Genomic DNA, 20,534 nt, shown 5'->3' on the forward strand with positions numbered 1-20,534 from the left:
CCATCCACCCATGAACAGCTATTGAGTACCCTCTATGTACCAGGCACAGTGAAGGTACAAAATAATTTACCACATTGTCGCCACCATCAAGCAGCAACTGAACACTCCTTGGTCTAGAGGATTTGGGAACCAGGAGTGGTTAGGGTGAGAAAAAGGAAAAGCAAACCAAAGAATTTTTGCTCCTAACATAAGTCTCTAGCCATCAGGGGCCATCAGGAAGCTGTGGACTGTGGAGGGGACCCAGGAGGGCCGGGGAGATTGCTCAGAGTCCTGCAGGGGCACAGGAGCGTGGGAGAGGGGTGAGAACTCGAGCCTTCCATCCACACCTGCTCTGCCTTGTCTGGGTCAGGGGGTGGGTTCATGGGTTGGAGTCCCTGCCACACAAGGTCTGGATTAGCACACCGTCCCTGGGCCACCACCCTGGGGCTTGCCTCTTGGCATCACCTTGGAGACGGCTCTGGGATGGGAGCTTGGGCCCAGTTTGTGTCTGAATGATATCACGAGTGTGCAGTTTCTCTGTGGGGCCTTTCCACCTGACTTCAGGCCACTGTCCCTCTCACGGCCACTTGGGGCTGCTGGAGTCCCTTGCTGTTCCTCTCTGGAAAATGGGATGACCACCTCAGGGCTACTTGCTTCCCAGCCCTTTCTCCCCAAAATGAGCCATGCTTGCTGCCCCTTGTGTCTGTGGCTGTGGAAGCCTGCCTGGTAAAGGAGTTCCTGACGAGGTGCATGCTGGCCCATAGCCTCACAGTCGCCCTCCTGGAAACTCAGTTGCATGTTAACTGGGCTTTCAAGCCTTAGGACAGAGGAGCACCTGCTGATGGGCCAGTCAGGCAGGGCTGCAGGAGGCTGGGAGCAAAATTTGGATCAAAGACTGTGAGGCCGTGGGCAGATGCTTGCCCTAGCAGCTGTGATGGCGGTGGTCATCGCAGGTGTGATTGGAGGCCATTTGAACTGTCCCACACAGGGACTGCTTCTTCAGAGCTAATGTGTCCAAAAGAGACTGGGCGACCCTCCTTCAAGATGCTCACTTGGGAGGTTGAGCTCAGCGTCCTCTGAGGTCCCTCACACCCCAGTGAGCTGCCCTGTCGGTCCAGGTTAGCGTTAAGGAGATTTAAAGGGCGCTTGGCTCCCCCTCCAAGCCCAGATTCATCTTTCCACCCATCTCAGCCCTTCTCGGCAGGAGGTGGGGGACCTGCATTCCTTGACCAGTGAATCCTCACCTTGCGGACCCCAGAGATCATGACTTCTAGGATTTGGAGCCCCATTGGGAAGCCCCAGTAGTGCAGAGGCCCATGTCAGAGGCCACCCAGCAGAGAGACAGGCAGGAGGTGTGGAAGCGCTCTGGGGAGTTGAGTTCTGACTCAGCTGCAGCGGGAGATAATGCACGTTAAGCACCTGGCTCCGGGCCATGTTTCCACAGCTCCTGTTTTTAAAGCAGCAATTCCTGGGAGCTTCTGAGAAGGAGGAGGGGAAAGAGGAAGACGAGGAGGAAGCAGAACTGTTCTTCTGCACCTGGGCCGGGTGGGCCATCCCAGAGCTACGGAATAGGAAAGCACTGATTGTGCACAAACCAGGGCATCCTCTTCTAATGATTTTAAGCCACCAAGTAGTATATTAGTAACCACAACAATAGCTACTCAAATTGATAGCATATTTTGAGCCCTGGCAATAAATGGGCAGTAAGTTACTGCCCTCAAGTTGCTCAAAGGCTCCGGTTTGGCATGGGAGATAAGACGAACCACAATGTGCAGAGTTGAGGGCTGTGCCAGAGGCCTGGCTAGCAAGTGAGACCCCCGGGCCGTGTGCCTGCAGCCGTGTGTGCCAGTGCCGGGAAGGCTGGGTCTCCAGGGCTGGGAAGTTTGCTCTTGGCCCTTTGGGTGATCTAAAAACAGAGGTGTCAATTGCACTGGTGCAGCTTCGCCAGGTCAGTGTCATCCCTCTTTTCCTTGCTGCTTTCTGGGGGTGGGAGGCGGATCCTAGTATGGTCTGGTTCTTCTTTGGAAGAGCATCTTGGATGCAGACCCCTGTAGCTTTGGTGCCAGGGACAAGATGACAGGCATATTGGATTTTGTCGGGGGAAGGGGGTTTGGCGTAAGCCGAGGGTGTGTAGGAGGGGCCCCATTCTGTCTGGACAGCTGAGCCCAGGCCTGGGACAGGATCCCCTGGCGCCAGCCCCTTCAGCAGACTGTGGGACTTGGAGTCTCCAGAGCTGCACCCTGCCTGGATTCAGTCCCACCTGTGGCTCCAGGGTGCCCACCAAGGGCCACTGTCCCAGCTTTGTTCCCACTTACCATGTACATTGTCAGCCCCGCTGAGGCCTCATCTCCACTGAAAAGTGAGGAGCTATCTTAAATGATTTCTCAGGCCCTTGACAAGCCCACCTCAGCTGTCTTTCTGCTTTAATGATGACCCCTGTGTTACTTCTCTTCTGCCATCATGGACATGTCACAAATATTTGAAAGTCACTCCTAGAGACTATTGGGGCCCCAATGCAGCTCGTCCAAGAACACTGGCAACACCTGATGTTCAGAGAGTGGGGATTGTGTGCCAGGCATGTGCTTGGTGCTTCCTGGGTATCACTTCTTGGGCTCCTCTCACTAACCCTGGAGGTGGGGGACCAGTGTTGTTCTGATGCACAGATGATGAGTCTGGGACTCTCTGAGCCCCAGGATTGCCGAGGTCACCTAATCACTAAGAGAGGTGCACCCCAGCTCCTACCGCTCCCTGTCCTGCCTCTCACATGGAGGTGGGGTTGGGGAAAGGTTGGTAGTCTCACATCTTCAATTCCCCCCTGGCCCAGTTATTAAGTTAAATACCATCTGCTTTCAAAGCCCACAGAGGCCATCTATGCTGGGGAAAGGGGGGTGGGTGGGAAACCACCATCAAATTCCCAACTAGTCATAAAAATGGATGCAATTTATTTTTTCTGGCATTCCAATTACATAGACGTTTGTCGCCAGCTGTTTGTTCTAACACGGAGTGTTCTCTCAGCTGCCGTTTCTCTTCTCCCATTTGACACTGTTAGGCCACAAGTCTGGCAGGGCCTGGGTTGGAGGGGTCATTGGCTGGGGAGCCTCCCAGGTGAGCTGAGCTGGCTTTCCCAGAAAGTGGACCATGCCTCTGATGTTCCCCGGGTGGTCCCAAGGCAGGCAAGGCAGGGGTGCTGCTTCCTCCCTCTGTTCACACTCTCTGCCCCTTTCCTCCTTCTCTCTCCTTTTCCAAATTGCTCCCCACCCTCAACATGCGCTCCCAGGCCCCACGCCTCTCCCCAACACATTGGGAATGAATGAAAACTCAAGTCTTTGAGTTGTGGGAAGTCCCCTCTGATGCCCTAACTGACCACCCTAGGGAATGCAGAGAACCTCCCGGAGCACCTCTGAGCCAGGATTCCCCTCTGGAAGCCCCTTGGAGGCTTAGTGGCCCTGGGGAAGCTGGAGAAGGGGTGTCTATGTAGGGTGGGGGCTAACCTCAGAGAACGCTGTAGTTCTTGCTGTAGTGCTATCGTTGAAGGCACAGAAATGCACACAGAATTGATGCCCCTCAGCAAAACTGTGAAGTAGGCAAAGTGCAGAGCTTTGGGGCCAGAGACCTGGGTTTGAGTCCTGGCACTGTCACTTCTCACTCTGTGACCTTGGGCATGTCGCTTGACCTCCCTGATCGCCAATCCTCTCATCTGTAAAGTGAGAGCACACGAATCTGCCTTGCTGCCTTGCTGAAAGGATTAAACAAGACCCCATATGAGAAAGGGCTGGTGTGTTCTCAGTGAGTGCCAGAGAGGAAATCTCATGAATTTATAGCTACAAGGTAACAACTTAATTGGAACCCCAGGAAGGAACATCTCAGAAAAGGGCAGTGCCAGGGGTGGATGAATGACGGACCAGCCAAAAGGCAGATGGGGAAGGACCAACCATTCTGAGTGAGAGATTCCTCTCTCTCTAGCACTTCAGCGCAAACCCCTGGTCCTGCAGCCTTAGCGTGGGGTGCAGCCTGCAGCCCATCCAGAAGTCCTGATTTCAAAGTACATGGATTCATACCAAGAAACGTGCATAACATGTGGTTGTACAGTCATGCTAATCAGCAGTCCAGCAGACACCACCACCGAACACATCAACCGTGTGGTGAGTGCCCACTGTGTGCTCTTATGGGCACCTCACTCACATTATCTCTACCCTGTGTTATACTAACCCCAAAGTTGGGACCACTTTCCTCATCGCACAGATGGAAGACTGAGGCCAGGAGCCTGGGGCCACGTGGCCAGGAAGTGGCGGAGCTCAGTTTCCAACATGTTTTATCTCTTTAGTTCTGAGTTCTGAGGTCTTCAGTTCCTGAGGCCAGGCTGCTGCCTGAAGCTCGCACACTGCCCAGCACAGTGGCCTATGCCCAGGAGGCCCCCAGCAAGTGCCGGGTACTGTGCCTTGCCCAGAGCAACAGCTCTTATGTAAGCAGCCGGGCTGCAGTGCATGGAGGCTCCACTTAGCTGCAGGGAGCCAAAAGCCCGCTGGTGGTGGCCCTAGGAGCGGTGAGGGGTGGGGTGGGCAGGGAGGTATCATCAACTCGGAGCACCCCCAGCTCTGCGTCGTCGGCGAGGCCTGACACCAGGTTAAGTCGCCTGGCGGCCTCTGGCTGCAGCTGGGAGCGCGCCTGGTTCCCATTCGGGCGCTGTGGTTTTGATTAGCTGTTCTGCGAGGCGGGCCTGCTGGTGAGTCCATGGGAGCTCCGCTGGAACAGAGGGTCCCCCGCCCGGCCGCTGCGGCCCCCCCTCCTGGCAGCCCCAGACTCCAGATGTTCTGAGCACTCGCTGGGAAGGCCTGCTGGCGCCACGGAGGGCAGAGGGCAGGGAAAGCACGCGAGCTGGAAGCCCAAGCACTCAGTCACCGCAGGCCTTGGCAGCCCGCCCGGCCTTCTGCTGGCACATTCCCCAGCTCTCCCCTGGCCATCTGTTCCCAAAAAACCCTTTCAGAGCCTCATCATCACTCAGGATACAACAGCGCGAGCAGCTGGTTTGGAGGCAGCAGGGAAAACCGTGCAAAAGGTTCTTTGTGAGAGAGGAAACTCGCTTATGAATAACAGGACTGGACGCCGTAAAAGTTGGAGGCTGGAATTCTTGTTTCTCAGGCGCCGCTGTTTGCTCTTGACTTTTTATCTCTGGTTTTTATTTTGTCCCCGTTTTCTTTTAATGTTGTTTCTTCCTCTTCTCACATCAGTTGTGACTTTTCTTCCTCCTCTGTGAGCCTGAAGGCCACCTCATCGGTGCTCCTGGACACTGCCGAACTTTTCTTTCTCAGGGCTGTTGTCACTGGGGAAGGTTGGAAGTGACTGTTTTCCTAAGAAAACAGCTGGAGGGGACATGGGAGCAAGAAGGTGCCTGGGAGGGCAGGTCGGTGTTGAGGCTCAAAACAGGCAGCACCGTGGCAGAGTCGCTCTGCCGTCACCCCAAATAAACCCCAGGCACACAGATGTGAACAATGTCTGCTCAGAGGGAGGGTGTGGGAGACCAGACGCCATGCAGAGACCCCCATCAGCTCATCAGAGAGCTTCTCGGAGATGCTCTGGTAGGACAGTCACATTCATAAATACCCCAGTGCCTAGGCCCCGCGGCTGACTGCAGCATGACATGAAGCCTTTTTTAAGAACTGGCTGCTGCCGCCAAAGCCTTCTGGGAGATGTCTGCCTGAAACCTGGGCAGCTCCTGAGAGCAGTCGCTGGGTGGCCTGTCAGGGGCTGTGGGGTCCTGGGGCAGGGCCGGCAGTTGGAAGGCCAACCCTGGGGAGGAAAGGGCAAGGCTGGACTGCTTTCCCCACACCCCCTGGACCTGGAGGGAGGAGCTGAGTCGGGCGGAGGGAGGGGCTGCCATGTGTCAGATGGTGGTGATGGATGGGGGAGACACAGGTCAGGGGCAGGTACTGGGAGTTTCCCCTTTCCTTTCTCAGTTCGTTGCACCCATTTTCCAAGGGCTGCCTCCCCAGATCCAGAAGCCGTGGCAGCCCCTCATCCCAGCAGTGGAAAAAGCCCATCGTCGATGCTGCTGTGGGTGGCCGGCTTTGCAAAAGCCTCACATTTGGGGCTTTCAGGGCATTTTGCCTTTCATCTTTACTCAGGCTCCTGTACCTCATTCCTCTTGCCCTCCTCTCGGTTTTCCTCCCACTTCCAGTTAGAGAGATGGCAGCTCCGGCAGGACCAAATATTGATGTTTATGGCAGTTTTATGGCCGTCCATCTCACCATCTGAAGGGCTCAGCACAGGCCCACGGATTCTCTCTCCTGGAGTGACCTCTGGGGGCAGGTATCTGGTCTGGATGCTGGAGCTGGTCCCTACTCTGCCCTTGTGGGCTGTGCGGCCGGGTGCTCAAGTGTTTTAACCTCAGGACCCTCAGCTCCTGGGTCTGTTCACGGATCAGTGGCATAAAGGACATAACATTGTTTTGCAAAATCTGCTCTCCCTCCCGTGTCTCCTGCCCAAGAAGTTGGTCTTCATGGGGCCAAAGGCAAGGAGGACCTGAGGAGAGAAGAGGAACCACTGTCCGCAGCCCCTGATGATGACGTGGAGTCAGCCTAGTGACCAGAAATTGCTTTTGAACTCTGTGGCTGCCAGAGGACAAGAGGAAGAGGACAGGGCTGCCCTGCTCACTGCTCAGCCTTGAGCCCTGCACCTGGCACAGTGCGAGGCCTCGGACAGAGGGTACCAGCAGGTAGAAAGGGCACCCCATCTTTAAACAGGCCGTGCCCTTTCTACCTGCCCAGCAGACCAGAAAACAGTTTCCACAGGAAACAACAAACCTTCCCTGTGCTCCCAGGATAAGTGTTTCTAGAGGGCAAAGTCGGGAGCCATTCTCTCCTTTAAGGCTTTGCCACCTCTGCCCAGGATTCACAGCCACCGGGGCCTGTCTCAGCTGCCCTGGCTGCCAGTCCCATCAGAGCCCCTCCCGGCAGCTCTGCTGAAAGTGGGTGGGACTGCCTCGCTCCATCCCCTGCTCAGCTCCCCAAAAGCCTAGGAGCCTCCCTATGGGCCAGGGGATGAGGCCAGACTCAACAGGACACCTGATGGGCCCCCCAAGTGACCTGGCCCTGGCCAGTCACTCCCTATGTCCCAATTTACACCCCAGCAGCACAGAACTCCTTGCCCAAAGGGGCTATTTTCGGCCTCTGTGCTCATGCCGTCTCTTCTGCCAGGAATGTCCTTCTCCGCTGTCTGTCTGGCTAACTCCTGCTCATTCTGGAAGGCTCAGCTCCTCCTGAAAGCCCTCCCTGAACCCTACCCCAGCTTCCTCCTCAGGGCGTCGTAGCACAGGGATGCGCATGGTCTAATTCAGGAGAGCATCATGTGATATGCTTTTAAAGTAATGACTTAAAATGTTATACAATATGAAACTCTATTATGTGAGATATTCGATTTTATGTGATTATATTGCATTATATTTGTAGGCGGTATGCTGTGTGACATAAGATGCAATGTGATATTAATCCCATGACACTATGTTACACAGTGTTGGATTAGTGCCTGTGTCTCTAGCTAGACTGTGAGCCCCTTTCTCTTTGTGTCCCATCTCCTGGCACATACTAGGGCCCCAAATAATGAACACCATTCCTTCCACTAAAATCCACACTGCTAGGACTGACTGTCCCTATGCTGAAGGCAAGGACTCTAGGGAAGGATTAACTAGGGGCATTAGACACAACTAGGGAAATGCCCCTGGGCTGTTCTGTGCCCCAGCTGGGCTTATACCCTTGTTCCCTTGAATCTGCAAGGAGAGCATTGTGTTTCAATAACAGAAACCCCTCAAGCAACAGCTTAAACTAATGGGGGCTGGCATTTTTCATAGTTCAGAAGTCAGCTGCTCCCTGGAATCCAAGAGTCCAGGCTTCTTTTGATCTTTGCCTCATGGCGGCAGAGTGGTTGCCACAGCACCAAGCTTTTCATCCTCAAACTGCATCTACAGTCAGGGTAGGGGGCCATGCCAAGAAGAGTGTTTCTCCTCACCAGGGCAGTCAGTCTTGCCCAGACAGCCCCTCCCTTCCCCCAAAGGAAGATGCTCCCCTCGAACCCAAGAAAAACATCGAGGTCTTGTCAGCTGGGAGGGCAGCAGAGAAAACAGCCACGTCGCTCATGCCTGCAGGGTTGGTCCTGATATGTGACAAGGTGGTTTTCTTCCCAGGGGAGCTAACCAGTGTCATTACCTTAACCACGATCTCAGAGCCCCACTTCTTCGAGTTTGCCCAGTCCTCACCACAGCCCCACAAAGTGGGTGTCACTAGCTCCATTTTCAGGTGACAGTGCTGAGGTTCACAGAACCAAAATGACCTGACTAGGCCCCCAGTGACCTCGTTCCTGTTCACAGCACTTTCCAGTTTGCAGAGCCCTCTTACACCCATGACTTTCTTGAATCCTAGAACAAGCTCCTGGGGTCCACATTATTAAACATGGGAGTGAGATGAGGCGAAGTCACCCAGACTCAAGCATCTGGACAGGGCTGGGCAGGGCTTGGACAGGCTGAATCCAGGCGACCGCTGTCCTCTGTCCTCTGTTCTGTCAAAGGGAAGGGTGTGAGCTTCAGGGGTTGCCAGCAGTGTGGGACCTGGGGCTGGGGACACGGGTCTGAGTCTCAGCGCAACCACTCAGGAGCTCTGTAACCTCAGGCACCTGCCTTCAACAAGCTTCACTTTCCTCATCAAATGTGGATAAAGCCAGGTGAGGAGTGTTTGAGGAAATTAGGGCTGTCAAAGCATTTTTTCAACCGAAGGCACAGCAGTCAGAGAGGGTCACTGGAGGCCACTGCTGGTCTGTCAGGAAGGTGGGCAGAAGGACCTAAGTGTCCCCTCCTCACCCGGTGACCTAGAGAACATGCATGCATGCACACATGCAGGTGTGCTGGCGCGTCCGTAGGCACTGTCTGTTGGGGTCAGGTGGAGGGCCCCCTGCATGGTGGCCTGATTTCCCATGCACATGGGAAGGGGGCACCCCCTGGAAGGTGGCTGGTGGTCTTTAAGGGTTTCCAAACTGCCCTCCCCGCACTGAGCCCTGGAGCCATTAAAGATGGCCCCTCTGTGGCAGGGCAGGGTGGGGCAGAGCCAGGCAGCTGGGACGTGGAGAGCAGCTCTCAGAGTGAGCTGTGCGGAGCCCACCTGGAATCTGGGGAGCTGTGACCGGCATTGCTGAGAGCCACCCCTCCCCGTCCCAGCAGCTGTGCCTCCCGCCTCGCTTTCCTGCCAGCCCTGTTCCTACCACCACGTACACTCGAGTCCCTGCCACCACGGCCCACCCACCCCCTCCACACGCACACACAGGGACTCTTCACGTGTTCAGTCTTTTTAGGTACATGAGTTTTGAAAGATGAGTAAAACCTGAAAGGCCCTGCCCTGCACATCTACTTCAGAATAAATCTTCCTGAGTGTTTACTCTGTGTCAGATGCTGTTCTAGTGTTGGAGGCATTTGGGAGAATAAAACAGGTCCCACCCTTTGGAACTCAGAGCTAAACTACAAAAAGGCTATGCATGAAAACTGAGAGGAGGGCCCCTTGGGACGGTCTTTGGAGCCCACTACACTTAGTCTGCATACACTGCTTTTGAGCTTGACTCTCACGCCCCTCAGATCTGAACCTCAGAACAAAAACAGCCTGTGACGGCAGGGGCTGGGGGATCAGGTCCTGGAGCAGGTACAGAGATAGCACCGAGAATCAACCAGTGGCCTCATTGAGTAAGAAGAAACAGACACACAATAAAAAACAAGGTCAGAGGCTCAGAAGGACGGAGAGGCTGGAGGCCCCCTTAGTGTCAGGGCAGAGAGCCCGCAGCCTCAGGGTCCTTGGAATTGTGTGTGCACTGATGTTCATGGGCTTGACCTTGAGTTGTCCAGAGGAAGCTAAAGTACATCCAGTAACGTCGGGCTGAGAATGCAGGGAAGTGCATCAGTTATTGGGAAAGGGCCCATCCACGCTGTTTTGGCACAGAAAACATGTGGCTTCCTTTCTCCAGGCAAGTCTGCTTCTGTGCAGGAGCCTGTCTCCTAGGATGGCGGAGCTGGGAGGGCTGGGCTTCTCGTCTGCTTTGTTCACTGTGGGATCCCCAGAGCCTCCAGTGGAGCCTGGCGTGGCCTAAATGCTCGGTAAACATTTGCTGGATGAATGGAGCAATGGAAGCATGAGGCAAGGAGATGTTTTCAGTTGTTTTCCACAAATATCGAATGGGCAGCTCTTCTGTGCCGGTACAGAGGGAGGCCCTGGGGATCCGAAGTGGAGACGAAGTTCCTGCCTTGAGTTGGTGGTGGGTAAATAGGGTGGCTGGGGACTCTTCCTCCCCACCCCCATGGAGCCTACGTGCTCCAACACCGAGTGCCTGGCTTTGCAGCCATTGTGTTCTTTAATCTTCCTGACAAGCTCATGCAGTAGATACTACTATTACCATTTGTAAGTAAAGAAACGGAGCACAGAGAGGTTAAGCATCTCGTTCAAGGTCATACAGCTGGTAGAATGGGAAGTCAGGATTCAAACAGAGGCAGTCTGGTGCCATAGCTGACACATTTAACCACCGTGCTGGATTGTTTGCCAGTGGGTGTGCACATGTACACGTGTGTGTGTGTGAGAGAGAGAGTGAGAAGACCTCTGATCAAAGATGTCCTCACCTCCACCTGGATCCCTTGGTGGTGCCTGCATCTAGCTAGGGGAGGGGCTTAGAGACAATGGAAGAGGCTAGGGGAAGTGTTCCTCATCTTAAAACTGCATCTGCATGGAACGCACACTGTTTTTGCTGAAATCATTGGATTATTTGGGCTTCCCAAAGGGCTCGTGGCCTCTCCAAGCCACAGGTGGCCCAGTGGTCCTGAAATATCCACAGCTGGGCTCCCTCCTGGGAGTCTCCCAGAGAAGCACTGTGGTCTCTGCGAAGGCTTGCTGGCCAGCTCTTTGGCGTGACTTGGCTTGTCTGGTTGGTGCCCATCAATCCCTGCTGTCACTTTGCAGTAAGGACTGGGGAGGGGAGGCTCTGTGAGAGGCAGCAGGGTGATGGGAGCAGTTCCCAGTCCAGGAGGAGGCAGGCCTGATGGGGACCCTCCACCGTGGTCGGGGCATGTGAGCTTACATGTCTTGTTGGGGTGTCTGTGTGAGGATCGTAAGTCAGGCCCATACGGCAGGTAAAGAGCAAGGTTTTCCTTGCATGGCTGGGCCACCAGTCTGCCCATCGGTCTGCTCTCCTCCAGCCAGGTGGGCAGCCTCCTCCAGCCTGGGTGCCTCCTCCAGCCTGGGTGCCTCCTCAAGCCTGGGTGCCCCTTCCAGCCTGGGTACCTCCTCCAGCCTGGGTGCCCCTTCCAGCCTGGGTACCTCCTCCAGGCTGGGTGCACCCTCCAGCCTGAGTATCTCTTCCAGTCTTGGTGCCCCTCCAGCCTGGATGCTTCCTCCAGCCTGGGTGCTTCCTCCAGCCTAGGTGCCCCCTCCAGCCTGGGTACCTCTTCCAGCCTGGGTGCCTCCTCTGGCTATGCAGTGTGGCCATGGGCCCTTTGAGCTGCTGGCATCTGAAAGAACAGTGAAGCCAAGTGCAATGCCCGGACAGCTTCGCAGGACAGAAGCAGATGGGAAGCCGCAGCAGCTGCCTGAAGCTTTGCCTGGCCAGCTCGACCCTCACAGTGCCCCACGCTGGGGGTGAGCTGGAGTAGGGGCCCAGAAAGACAGATAGACTGATGGACGTGGAGAGACAAACAAAGAAGAGGCCAAGGAAGAGTTGGCAGAGACACACAGGCAAAGCACGAAGAAGGAAACAGCTTGGCAGCCAGAGAGAGTGGCCTGCAGCCCGAGAAGGCGTCAGCATGGCATGGCTGCCCCTGCAGGCCCAGCGGGCTCCTCTGAGCAAATGGGCCCTGGCCCTGGGGGTGTTGAGCTTCCCACTGCCAGCCACTTCCCCTAGACTCCAGAAGTCGAAGGCCAAGATGTTCTTAGAACCAGGGAGGTGACAGCTGGGTGGATGACTTGGGGACCTGCCATTCCTGTTTGCCAGTGAGAAAACTGAGGTCTGTAGGGTTTCAGGGTCTACCTTGCTCTGCTGCATCCTGGCAGAGTGGCCTAGGGCAAGTGAGGTCACCACTCAGGCCTTCATTTTCTCATCTGCAACATGGGTGCAGCTGCAGGCACCTCCCAGGAACTGCAAAAGACAGCACATGCAAATGAGTGTGGCACAGTGCCTGGCAAGTGGCCACCCTCCATAAATGGTGGCACTGGGCACTGACGCACTTGCTTCTGTTCCCAGGCCCTGGGAGGATGGGGTGCTGGTGGTGGAGGTATAGCTGAGGGGACTGTGGCAATCACACCGATAACCATTCGTGGCGTAAGAAGATGTAGGAGGAGTTGGGATAAAGAGCTTCAGGAGTTCAGAGGAGGCATCTGTTGTCCCCAGCTTGCAGTGGGCATGGGGCTGATGGGGGTAAGAGGCTGGACATGAGCAGGCCCTCATTGTCCCTAACTAGGGAGGCAGCAAGGTCTCAACTGACAATCCACCGCCCCGGCCCTGCACGTGTGGAACCTACATTCTAATGGGTGGAAGTAACTCCAAGTAAGGCCCTGCAGCACCGTGGCATGCATGGTAGGTGCTCAATAAATGCTAGCCTAGAATACCTGGGACCAAGTACCACCTCTAGCATCTCAGCACAGGAAGGGCTCCCCCAGGCTACCTGCTCTCATCCTCAACATTGTCTGATGCAACAATTGTTTCTTACTAATAGGAAAGTTCTGCACGGCCTTGACTGACTCTGAGGTTTGAACACGTCTGTTGGCCTCAGTGAAGGAGGAGTTGGACCACTAGTTCCACCTTGCTCCTGACCTGGGGAGCTGGGGCCTGGGGGGCAGCTGTCTGGCCAGCACAACTGAGGCCTGTGCCAATCCCCTCCTCTCTGATGAGCAGCCTTGAGAAATATAGAAAGGACTGGGTGGAATCCACAGTAGTGGCCGGGAACGGTGGTCCTCAGCTTTCCCTTAGAATTAGAATGTAAGCTGCTCCAGGGCAGGGCCTCTAACTCCAGTGCCTGGCATAGAGCTAGCCCCTATTAGGAACTAATACATCTTTGCTGAATAAATGACTTTTTCCTCCCCATTCTTGGCCCGTAGGCCAACTGTCCTGGCTCACTAAAGGGCCTGGCCATAACTGAACTCTTAGACACCCGGGACCTTGAAGGGCCCTCCCAGCCTGGACACAGCACTAGCCTCGATTCATGCCATGTTCCCGCCCCCAGCAAATAGCAGCCAACTCCGACTCCTCATAAATTTCCTGCCTGTCACCCATGGCGCCCAGGCCAGGCGGGCAGGAGGTGCTGGGGGCCGACTGGCCCATACCTGCTTCTGGGTCCCTGGGGAGCATGGAGGCCAGAAGCCCAAGCCTTGTGCCTGTGCCCAGAATAACCTCTGCAAAGCCTAGCCCTTGGAGAAGATGTGAAAACAGATCTTTCAAACGCAAGGATGTCCAGGCTTGAGCGTTAAAGAAAACACCAACACAGCTTATGGTGCAGCTTGTACAGCGTAATTTCACTTTTCATAAAATACTGTATTTGAGTACGCATACGCATGGGAATAGCATATAGGACAGCAGTCACCCAAATGTTATGAGCGGTGGAAAATATTTTCTTTCTGTTCACTTTTCTGTACTTTCTTTCTTTCTTTCCTTTTTTATTTGAGGCAGAGCATTTTAGGGGGCTGAGGCGGGTGGACCACTTGAGGTCCAGAGTTCAAGACCAGCCTGGCCAACATGGTGAAACCCCATCTGTACTAAAAATGCAAATATTAACCAAGTGTGATTACACATGCTTGTAATTCCAGCAACTTGGGAGGCTGAGAGTCGAGAATCGCTTGAACCTAGGAGGTGAAGGTTACTCATGAGCCAAGATCACGCCACTGCACTCCGGCCTGGGCAACAGAGCAAGACTCTGATAATAAATAAATAAATAAATAAATAAATAAATAAATAAATAAAGGCGAGGAAACTGACCAGGCACGGTGGCTCACATCTCTAATTCTAGCAGTTCTGGAGGCTGAGGCGGGAGGATCACTTGAGCCCCGAAGTTTGAGACCAGCCTGGGCAACAAAGTGAGACTCCGTCCCTACAAAAGATAGAAAAAAACTAACCAGGTGTGGTGGCGAGACCCTGTGGTCCCTGGTATACAGGAAGCTGATTGGGGAGAATCACCTGAGCAGTGAGCCTTGTTTACACCACTGCATTCCAACCTGGGCAACACAGCAAGACCTTGTCTCAAAAAAAAAAAAAAAAAAAAATGAGGAAGCTGAGGCTTGGAGAGTTTAAGCATCCTGCTCAGGGACCCCCACCTGACTTTAGGGCCAAGATGAGCCCCAGTAAAAATCAAGAGCAGCATTCAGAGGCAAACATGAAACCCCCCTTCCAGTCCACATACTGGTGTACTTAAAAGTGAAAGGCAAACTATCCTTTTAGTTTCAAAATAGCATTTGAACTCTGACTGCCCTTTTTAGGAAAGACCAATTTAAAAAAAGGCAGAATTTCAACCCTGTTGAAGGCTTTTCCCTTTCTGCATGTAGAAGGCTGTATCCAAATTGCTTAAATACAAAAAAAAAGTGTTTAATTTGAAATAGTGGAAAATGGTAAAGCAGGTAAAGTGAACAAGGCAGATAAAATTGTTTTCTTAAATGCTCCAAAGTGGTGAGAATTACCCTGCAGTGCACAGAAGTGATCAGGAGAGGAGAACCATGCATTTAAATCCAGAGACAAGCTTAGTAAGCCCAGGAAGTATAATTAGAAAAATTTTTTAAAACTGGAAATGAACAAAAGCATAAAGGATGCTAAATTTTTCCAGGGTTTCATAACAATTACCACAACTTCCCCTAAAGTATAGACAGACATATTTACAAAAATGCTCAATGTTACATTTAAAACAGGAGAAATATCTTGCAATATTTCAAAGCCACAGTGAGTAAAATGCCTGTGACAGGAAGTAGCTATGATTGAGTCAACCAGTATTTATTTGTTGCTGTCATTTTGAAACGGAGTCTCACTCTGACACCCAGGTTGGAGTGCAGTGGCATCTCAACTCACTACAACCTCTGCCTTCTGAGTTCAAGAGTTCCTCCTACCTCAACCTCCCAAGTAGCTGGGATTACAAGCATGCACCAGCATACCAGGCTAATTTTTGTATTTTTAGTAGAGATGGGGTTTTGCCATGTTGGCCAGGCTGGTCTCGAACTCCTGACCTCAAGAGATCTTCCCACCTCAGCCTCCCAAAGTGCTGGAATTACAGGTGTGAGCCACCACGCCTGGCCCAATATTTATTGAGATACTGCTGTGTGTTAGACACTGTTCTGGGCATTGGAGCCACAACAGCAAACAAAACAGGCCATGTCCCTGCCCTCGTGGAGCTGGCATTCTGACCACAAACAAGTGAACAGATAAAAAGATGATTTTTGCTTGTGATGAATGGTCCCACTTGGCCATCTGACCAAATCACCTCACTCTGACTTAGCATGTTGGACCAGCTAAGAGGACCTGTGAGACTATCTCATCTAGTCATTCTCAGGGTTAATTTTAGCAGCAGAACCTGTTGTTTAAAGGACATCTTCTGTGGTGGCAGGGGCTCTGAGGACAGTGAGCCAGGGAGTAAGCTGGACCTAGAGCCTTGGCCGGCAGCAGAAACACAAAAACCCACAAAGGGCCAGAGCTACGGGGAATGCAAGCTCTCGCACTGTGACCCTCACACAGGACACAGGATGTTGCCAGGCATTCCTTGAAAAGGGGTTCTGTGGTGTGGTGGTCACAGTGGGGATGATTGCTGTTCTCCATATTTGCAATTACGCACTCCCACATGCACGCTCCTACACACATAGCCCCTTATGAAGAGATATCATTGGTATATCCCTCAGCCACAGCCAATTGGTCCAGGGGAAGGAATCGGACCTACGCTGGACCAATGGACGTCCTCCACTGGGTGTTGGGGATTGGCGTGCTGGGAGACCAGGCTAGTCAGTACCCAGGGAGATAGGCAGATACCTGCAAGTGGCTGTTATTAGCAGGCATCTAGAGGGCAGCCACAGACTGCCCTTTGCTGTCTTTCCTGAGACCTTCCCCCTGGTCTCTGTGAAATGCCCTTTTGTAGCTTTAAATGACTTTCCTGGAGGGTTGAAGTGAGTTTCTGCTCCTCACCATGCAGTAGCAATTACATGGTCAAATCAGTTGGGGAGGCTGGCTACAGTGACTCATGCCTGTAACTTTGGGAGGCCAAGGCAGGGGGATTGCGTCCCAGAGTTCAAGACCAGCCTGGGCAACATAGTGAGACCTTGTCTCTATAAAAAATAAATAAATAATTAGCTGGGCATGGTGGTGCATGCCTATAGTCCCAGCTCCTTGGGAGGCTGAGGCAGGAAGATCGCTTGAGCCCAGAAGGTCAAGGCTGCGGTGAGCCGTGATCACACCACTGCACTCAGCCTAAGTGATAAAGTGAGATCCTGTTTCAAAAAAAGAAAAAGAGTCAGTTGGGAAACTGGGTCATTAAAGCCACACACATTTCTTCACTGCAGGACTTTTCAGAGCCTTTGTGCTAATATATATAGTGACTTTCCAAGTTGGGGCCAAGGTATGTGGTGTTTCCCAAACTCATGGAATACCTCACATAGCTGGGGTTCCACAGAACACATTTTGGGCAATGCTAATCTACCTCTCTCCCCTCACTGAACAAGTGAGGAAATTAAAGCACAGAGTGGGAGAGTGAACTACCCAAGGTCACACAGCTGCTTAATTGCAGAGAAAGTCCTGGCACCTGAGGCCTCCTAGTGTTCTTCCCATTACATCCCTGTGAACATAAGACTTCCTAGAATGGATGACGTATGTGTTGGGATTCCTGGGCAGAGGTGGTGGTGGTCCAGTGTAGACACCAGGAAAAGGCTGGGGTCATGAATTGAAGGTCAGGCCTTGGTAAGAGAAACCCCTGTCTCCTTTAATCTTCAATGGCAGCCATAGCTTCATCAGGGACTGACAGCCAGCGGAGGGCTTGGGACTGGCCCCAGGCTGCCCCAACTGCCTTTACAGCATGCCCAGGAGGACGGCTCCAGCCAACCCAGCCTCTGCTTCTTCCTCAGGCCACGGGCAGGCTGAACAGAGAAAAAACTTTTCTGCCCATGGCAGGGCCGGCCCAGGCAGCCTGCGCCGGGATGATGTGGGCTGTAAATCACCCCATGGACCACAGACTCAGTGCCATCCCCACGGGTTTCCTTTCCGCTTCTTAATCCTCCTCCTCAGACTCCATAACACAAAGCAGATTCCTGCTGGGGCCAGCCATGCACAGTGGGCTTGGAGAATGTGAGCCTGGGATTTACCACATCAAGATTCTCCCGCCTCTCCCTTTTCCTTTTCTCCCTCCTGAGCCACTATTAGCTGGAGAGCACTCCCTCCCTCTGGCCCGGCTCCCTCGCCCTCCTTGGACCCCACTTCAGCCTTGCCCCAGCCTTGCATCTTGGCCGGCAGCCGCGGCCCGCAGAGCTCACCAGGGCCTGTGGTTAGCAGGCCCTCCAACATCGTGGTCTGGCTCCATCCCGGCTCCCCAAGCCTCCGTCTCAGTGAGAGCAGCCTCTGTGGCAGGATGAACACTGCCGATCTGGATTCAAATCCTGATGCTGGCAACTTCTAGCACTTCCTTCTCACAGCCTGGGATTGCTCACTCGTGAGACGAGGGAATGAGAATGCTCCCTGGCAGGTCGGAGGTGCCTGACAGATGTTTGCTTTAAAAATAACTACTTATTAATAGCTGTTGGTTGAGGGTTGGAGCACGAATCAAAAGGGTGTTTGGAGTTGCTTTAAGAGGAGTGTGCTGTACTAGGGTCAGGGATTTTGTTATGTTTCATTCTGGGTGGGTCTGGAGGTCTCACAGAGCCTCCCCACCAGCTCTTAACTCCCCAGGGAGCTGAAACTCCCAGCCCGCATGACCTTTCCCCCTCTCCCATCCCTTCCTGGTAGCCAGTTACACCCTCTGCTCAGAGCAGCAAGTTCAGCTGCCAGAATGAGGATTGCACAGATCAGGGTTTCAGGGAACTTAAAGGTGGTCTAACCCAGCAGTTTTCCAACTGTGCTCCCTGGTACCCTGATTCTCACACATGTCCCAGGCTCTCTGTTGGGAGGAATGCAATAGGTCTCTGGGTCCCCCTCCCTCTGTGTCCCCTGTCTCCACTGCACCAAATCGACTGAACGATGTTTTCTGTGTTAGCGCTTCATGTACTTCATTCTCCTGCTTAAAAGGAGCTTGAAAATCATTGACCTGCTGCAGCCATGCCATTTTACATCTGAGGACACTGAGGCCTAGCGAAGTCAAGTGACTAGTCTTGGGTCACCCAGCTGGCAGGTGAATGTGCTACAACTAGAGTGGGCCTTGTGACTCTCAGGGCAGTGCAAGGAAGCCACGGACGGCCATTCCAGTGGGGCTGAGCCTACAGAGGAGCCTGCCACCCCAGGGTGGGGATGGGCCTGACTCTGAGACCCCTTAGAGGGGTGGCCCTGCGGATTGTGGTGTCAGTCCCAGGTGTCCCCGAGCCTCCAGCGGCCCCGGCTCCCGATACCCACTGTGGTCCTCTTCTTTTCCCAGACCAACCGCAATGCAGGGGCTCTGAAATGCAGCACTGAGGAGGAGGCGGGAGTGTGGGCTCTGGAGGTAGCCAGGCCTGGGTTTGAATCCTGCCTCTTCCACTTATCGAACGCTTCAAGGTGGAGGCCCCTGCCGGGAGGATTCAGTGAGGGAACATTCTGCAAGTGTCCAGAAATAGGAACCAGGTGGAGTAAGGGCAGCTTTCTAATGGCTGCTCATGTCTTTCAGGAATGACTGGATACAGGAGAGACCGAGGACAAGGTGAGCTTGCACAGTCCAGCCTGGTGGTGTTCTCCAAGATGCCGCCAGATGCCCAACCCACAGCCTCTCAGGGTCGGCCTGGAGCACGCCTGCCTCCCTCTCTCCTCCGCCCCGACCTAGCCACTCCGAGGCTGCTTCGCACTTTGCCCTCTGCCTGGTGGGGAGGGGACAAATCAGCCCCCTAGTCACTCAGAGCCCAAGACCCACTGTCCAGCTGCGGAAGTTCATTGCCAAAGATTCGACAGAGACACCGAAGGAAATGGGGTGACGAAGCCCCACAGTGAAGAGCCACACCGTTGCTCTGTGACTGTTGCTCCTCCTGTTACCTGAGTCCCATCTCAAGCCAAAGACGAGTCAGCGGTTCTGCTAGGAACTCATGGAAGGGATGGGCATTTGGTGACCCCCGGGGGCACTCTCTCCGCAGGGCCTTACTCTGGCTGAGTGCAAGACAAGCCTTGGGGGCTGTGAGAGGGAGGCTGGGGTGCCTGAGCAGGACCGGGAGTGGGGCCTGAGATCCCTGCCCACTCTCTGCCCTTCATTGGCTGCCCAGGCCACTGGCCCCAGTTGCCAGTGTCCCCTGGATCCAGCTCCTTGGGCCCTGAGCATCACCAGAAGGGAGTAAGTGGGGAGAGAAGCAATATTACCCACTCCCCTACGCCAGGGCTTGCCCCAGGGCAGGTACCTACGGGTCTCTGCTCCTCCAGCCAGCCTCTCCTCACTGTGACCACCCCCATGGGTGACCATCCCAGGCAGCCAGCACCATGGGCAGCTCTCCTATGGACAGAAAGGGAGTTTTTCTCTTGTTCACCCTGCCCGTGGCCTGAGGACGGAGTGGGGGCTGGGCTAGCTGGAGCCGTCCTACTGGGCAAGGTGGCTCCTCACTTGGAGGGTGGCAGTCTGTCTGTTACAGGGTGTGCAGGGGCAGAGGAGGAAGGGACCGGGGACTGGGTCAGTATGTGGGGGACAGTGGGTGTGTTCAAAGCCAAGGCCCGCTCCTTCCTTGTGCTCAAAAGGCCAAAGCTGTTCACGTCTGTGCTCAACCATCTGCTTCAAATTGAAGTAAAAGCCCCAAAATGTCAAGAAAATACTTGTGTGGAGTGGACTCTGTGGGTGACCAGGACTTTGGCCAGTCATCGGCTGGGGTGTGTGAGGGAGGGGGTTGATCTCTACCTCCAGGTTGAGAGCCTTTCGGGAGCAGACACTGTACAGGTGAGAGTGTGTGTGTCTGTGTGTGTGTGTGTGTGTCTTTGCAAGTGAGTGTGTGTGTCTGTGTGGAAGTGGGTAGAGGGCAGCTCCCACAGTAGTCTCAGCCTGGACTAGTGACCAGGAGGCCTGGTCAGGAACACCTGAGGAGCCCTCTCTGTCAGCACTGCACTTAATCTGTACCATGGATTTATGAGATGAGGGCCTCTATTATTCACCCCATTTCACGGATGAGGAACCGAGACTTCAAGGAGACAGGGCCAGTTGGTGACAGAGCCAATTGTCGAGTCAGGATGGCCTCACTCCAAATCCTGTGCTCTGAAACCCTTTCCAGCATCCTCCCAGTCCCAGCCCAAAGACTCTGTGTGGCCTTGTCACATGGTTTCACCTCAGCGGGCCTAAGATAGGAACAATAAAGGTCCACTGGGACCGGGAGAAGGGGTGGTAAGAAATAGGAGAGCACTGTCAAAGCAGAAGGGACAGGGCTGCCCAAGAAAAGGGGGAA

At 54.0% G+C, this 20,534-nt stretch overlaps 1 protein-coding gene across 1 annotated transcript in view; it reads left to right on the forward strand.

Annotated features, from left to right (window-relative positions):
* Window positions 1–20,396, forward strand: part of ATOH8 (atonal bHLH transcription factor 8) — a 34,292-nt gene extending 13,896 nt beyond the window's left edge. Inside the window, exon 3 of the mRNA XM_012472973.2 lies at window positions 18,794–20,396. Coding sequence (XP_012328396.2) covers window positions 18,794–18,799 — 6 coding nt within the window. The 3' untranslated portion in view covers window positions 18,800–20,396. The remainder of the gene's footprint in view (window positions 1–18,793) is intronic.
* Window positions 20,397–20,534: the final 138 nt, after the last annotated feature.

The sequence above is a fragment of the Aotus nancymaae genome, unplaced genomic scaffold (genome assembly GCF_030222135.1).
Source record: "Aotus nancymaae isolate 86718 unplaced genomic scaffold, 86718_ANA_hifiasm-v0.15.2.pri h1tg000017l, whole genome shotgun sequence".
Lineage (NCBI taxonomy): Eukaryota > Metazoa > Chordata > Mammalia > Primates > Aotidae > Aotus > Aotus nancymaae.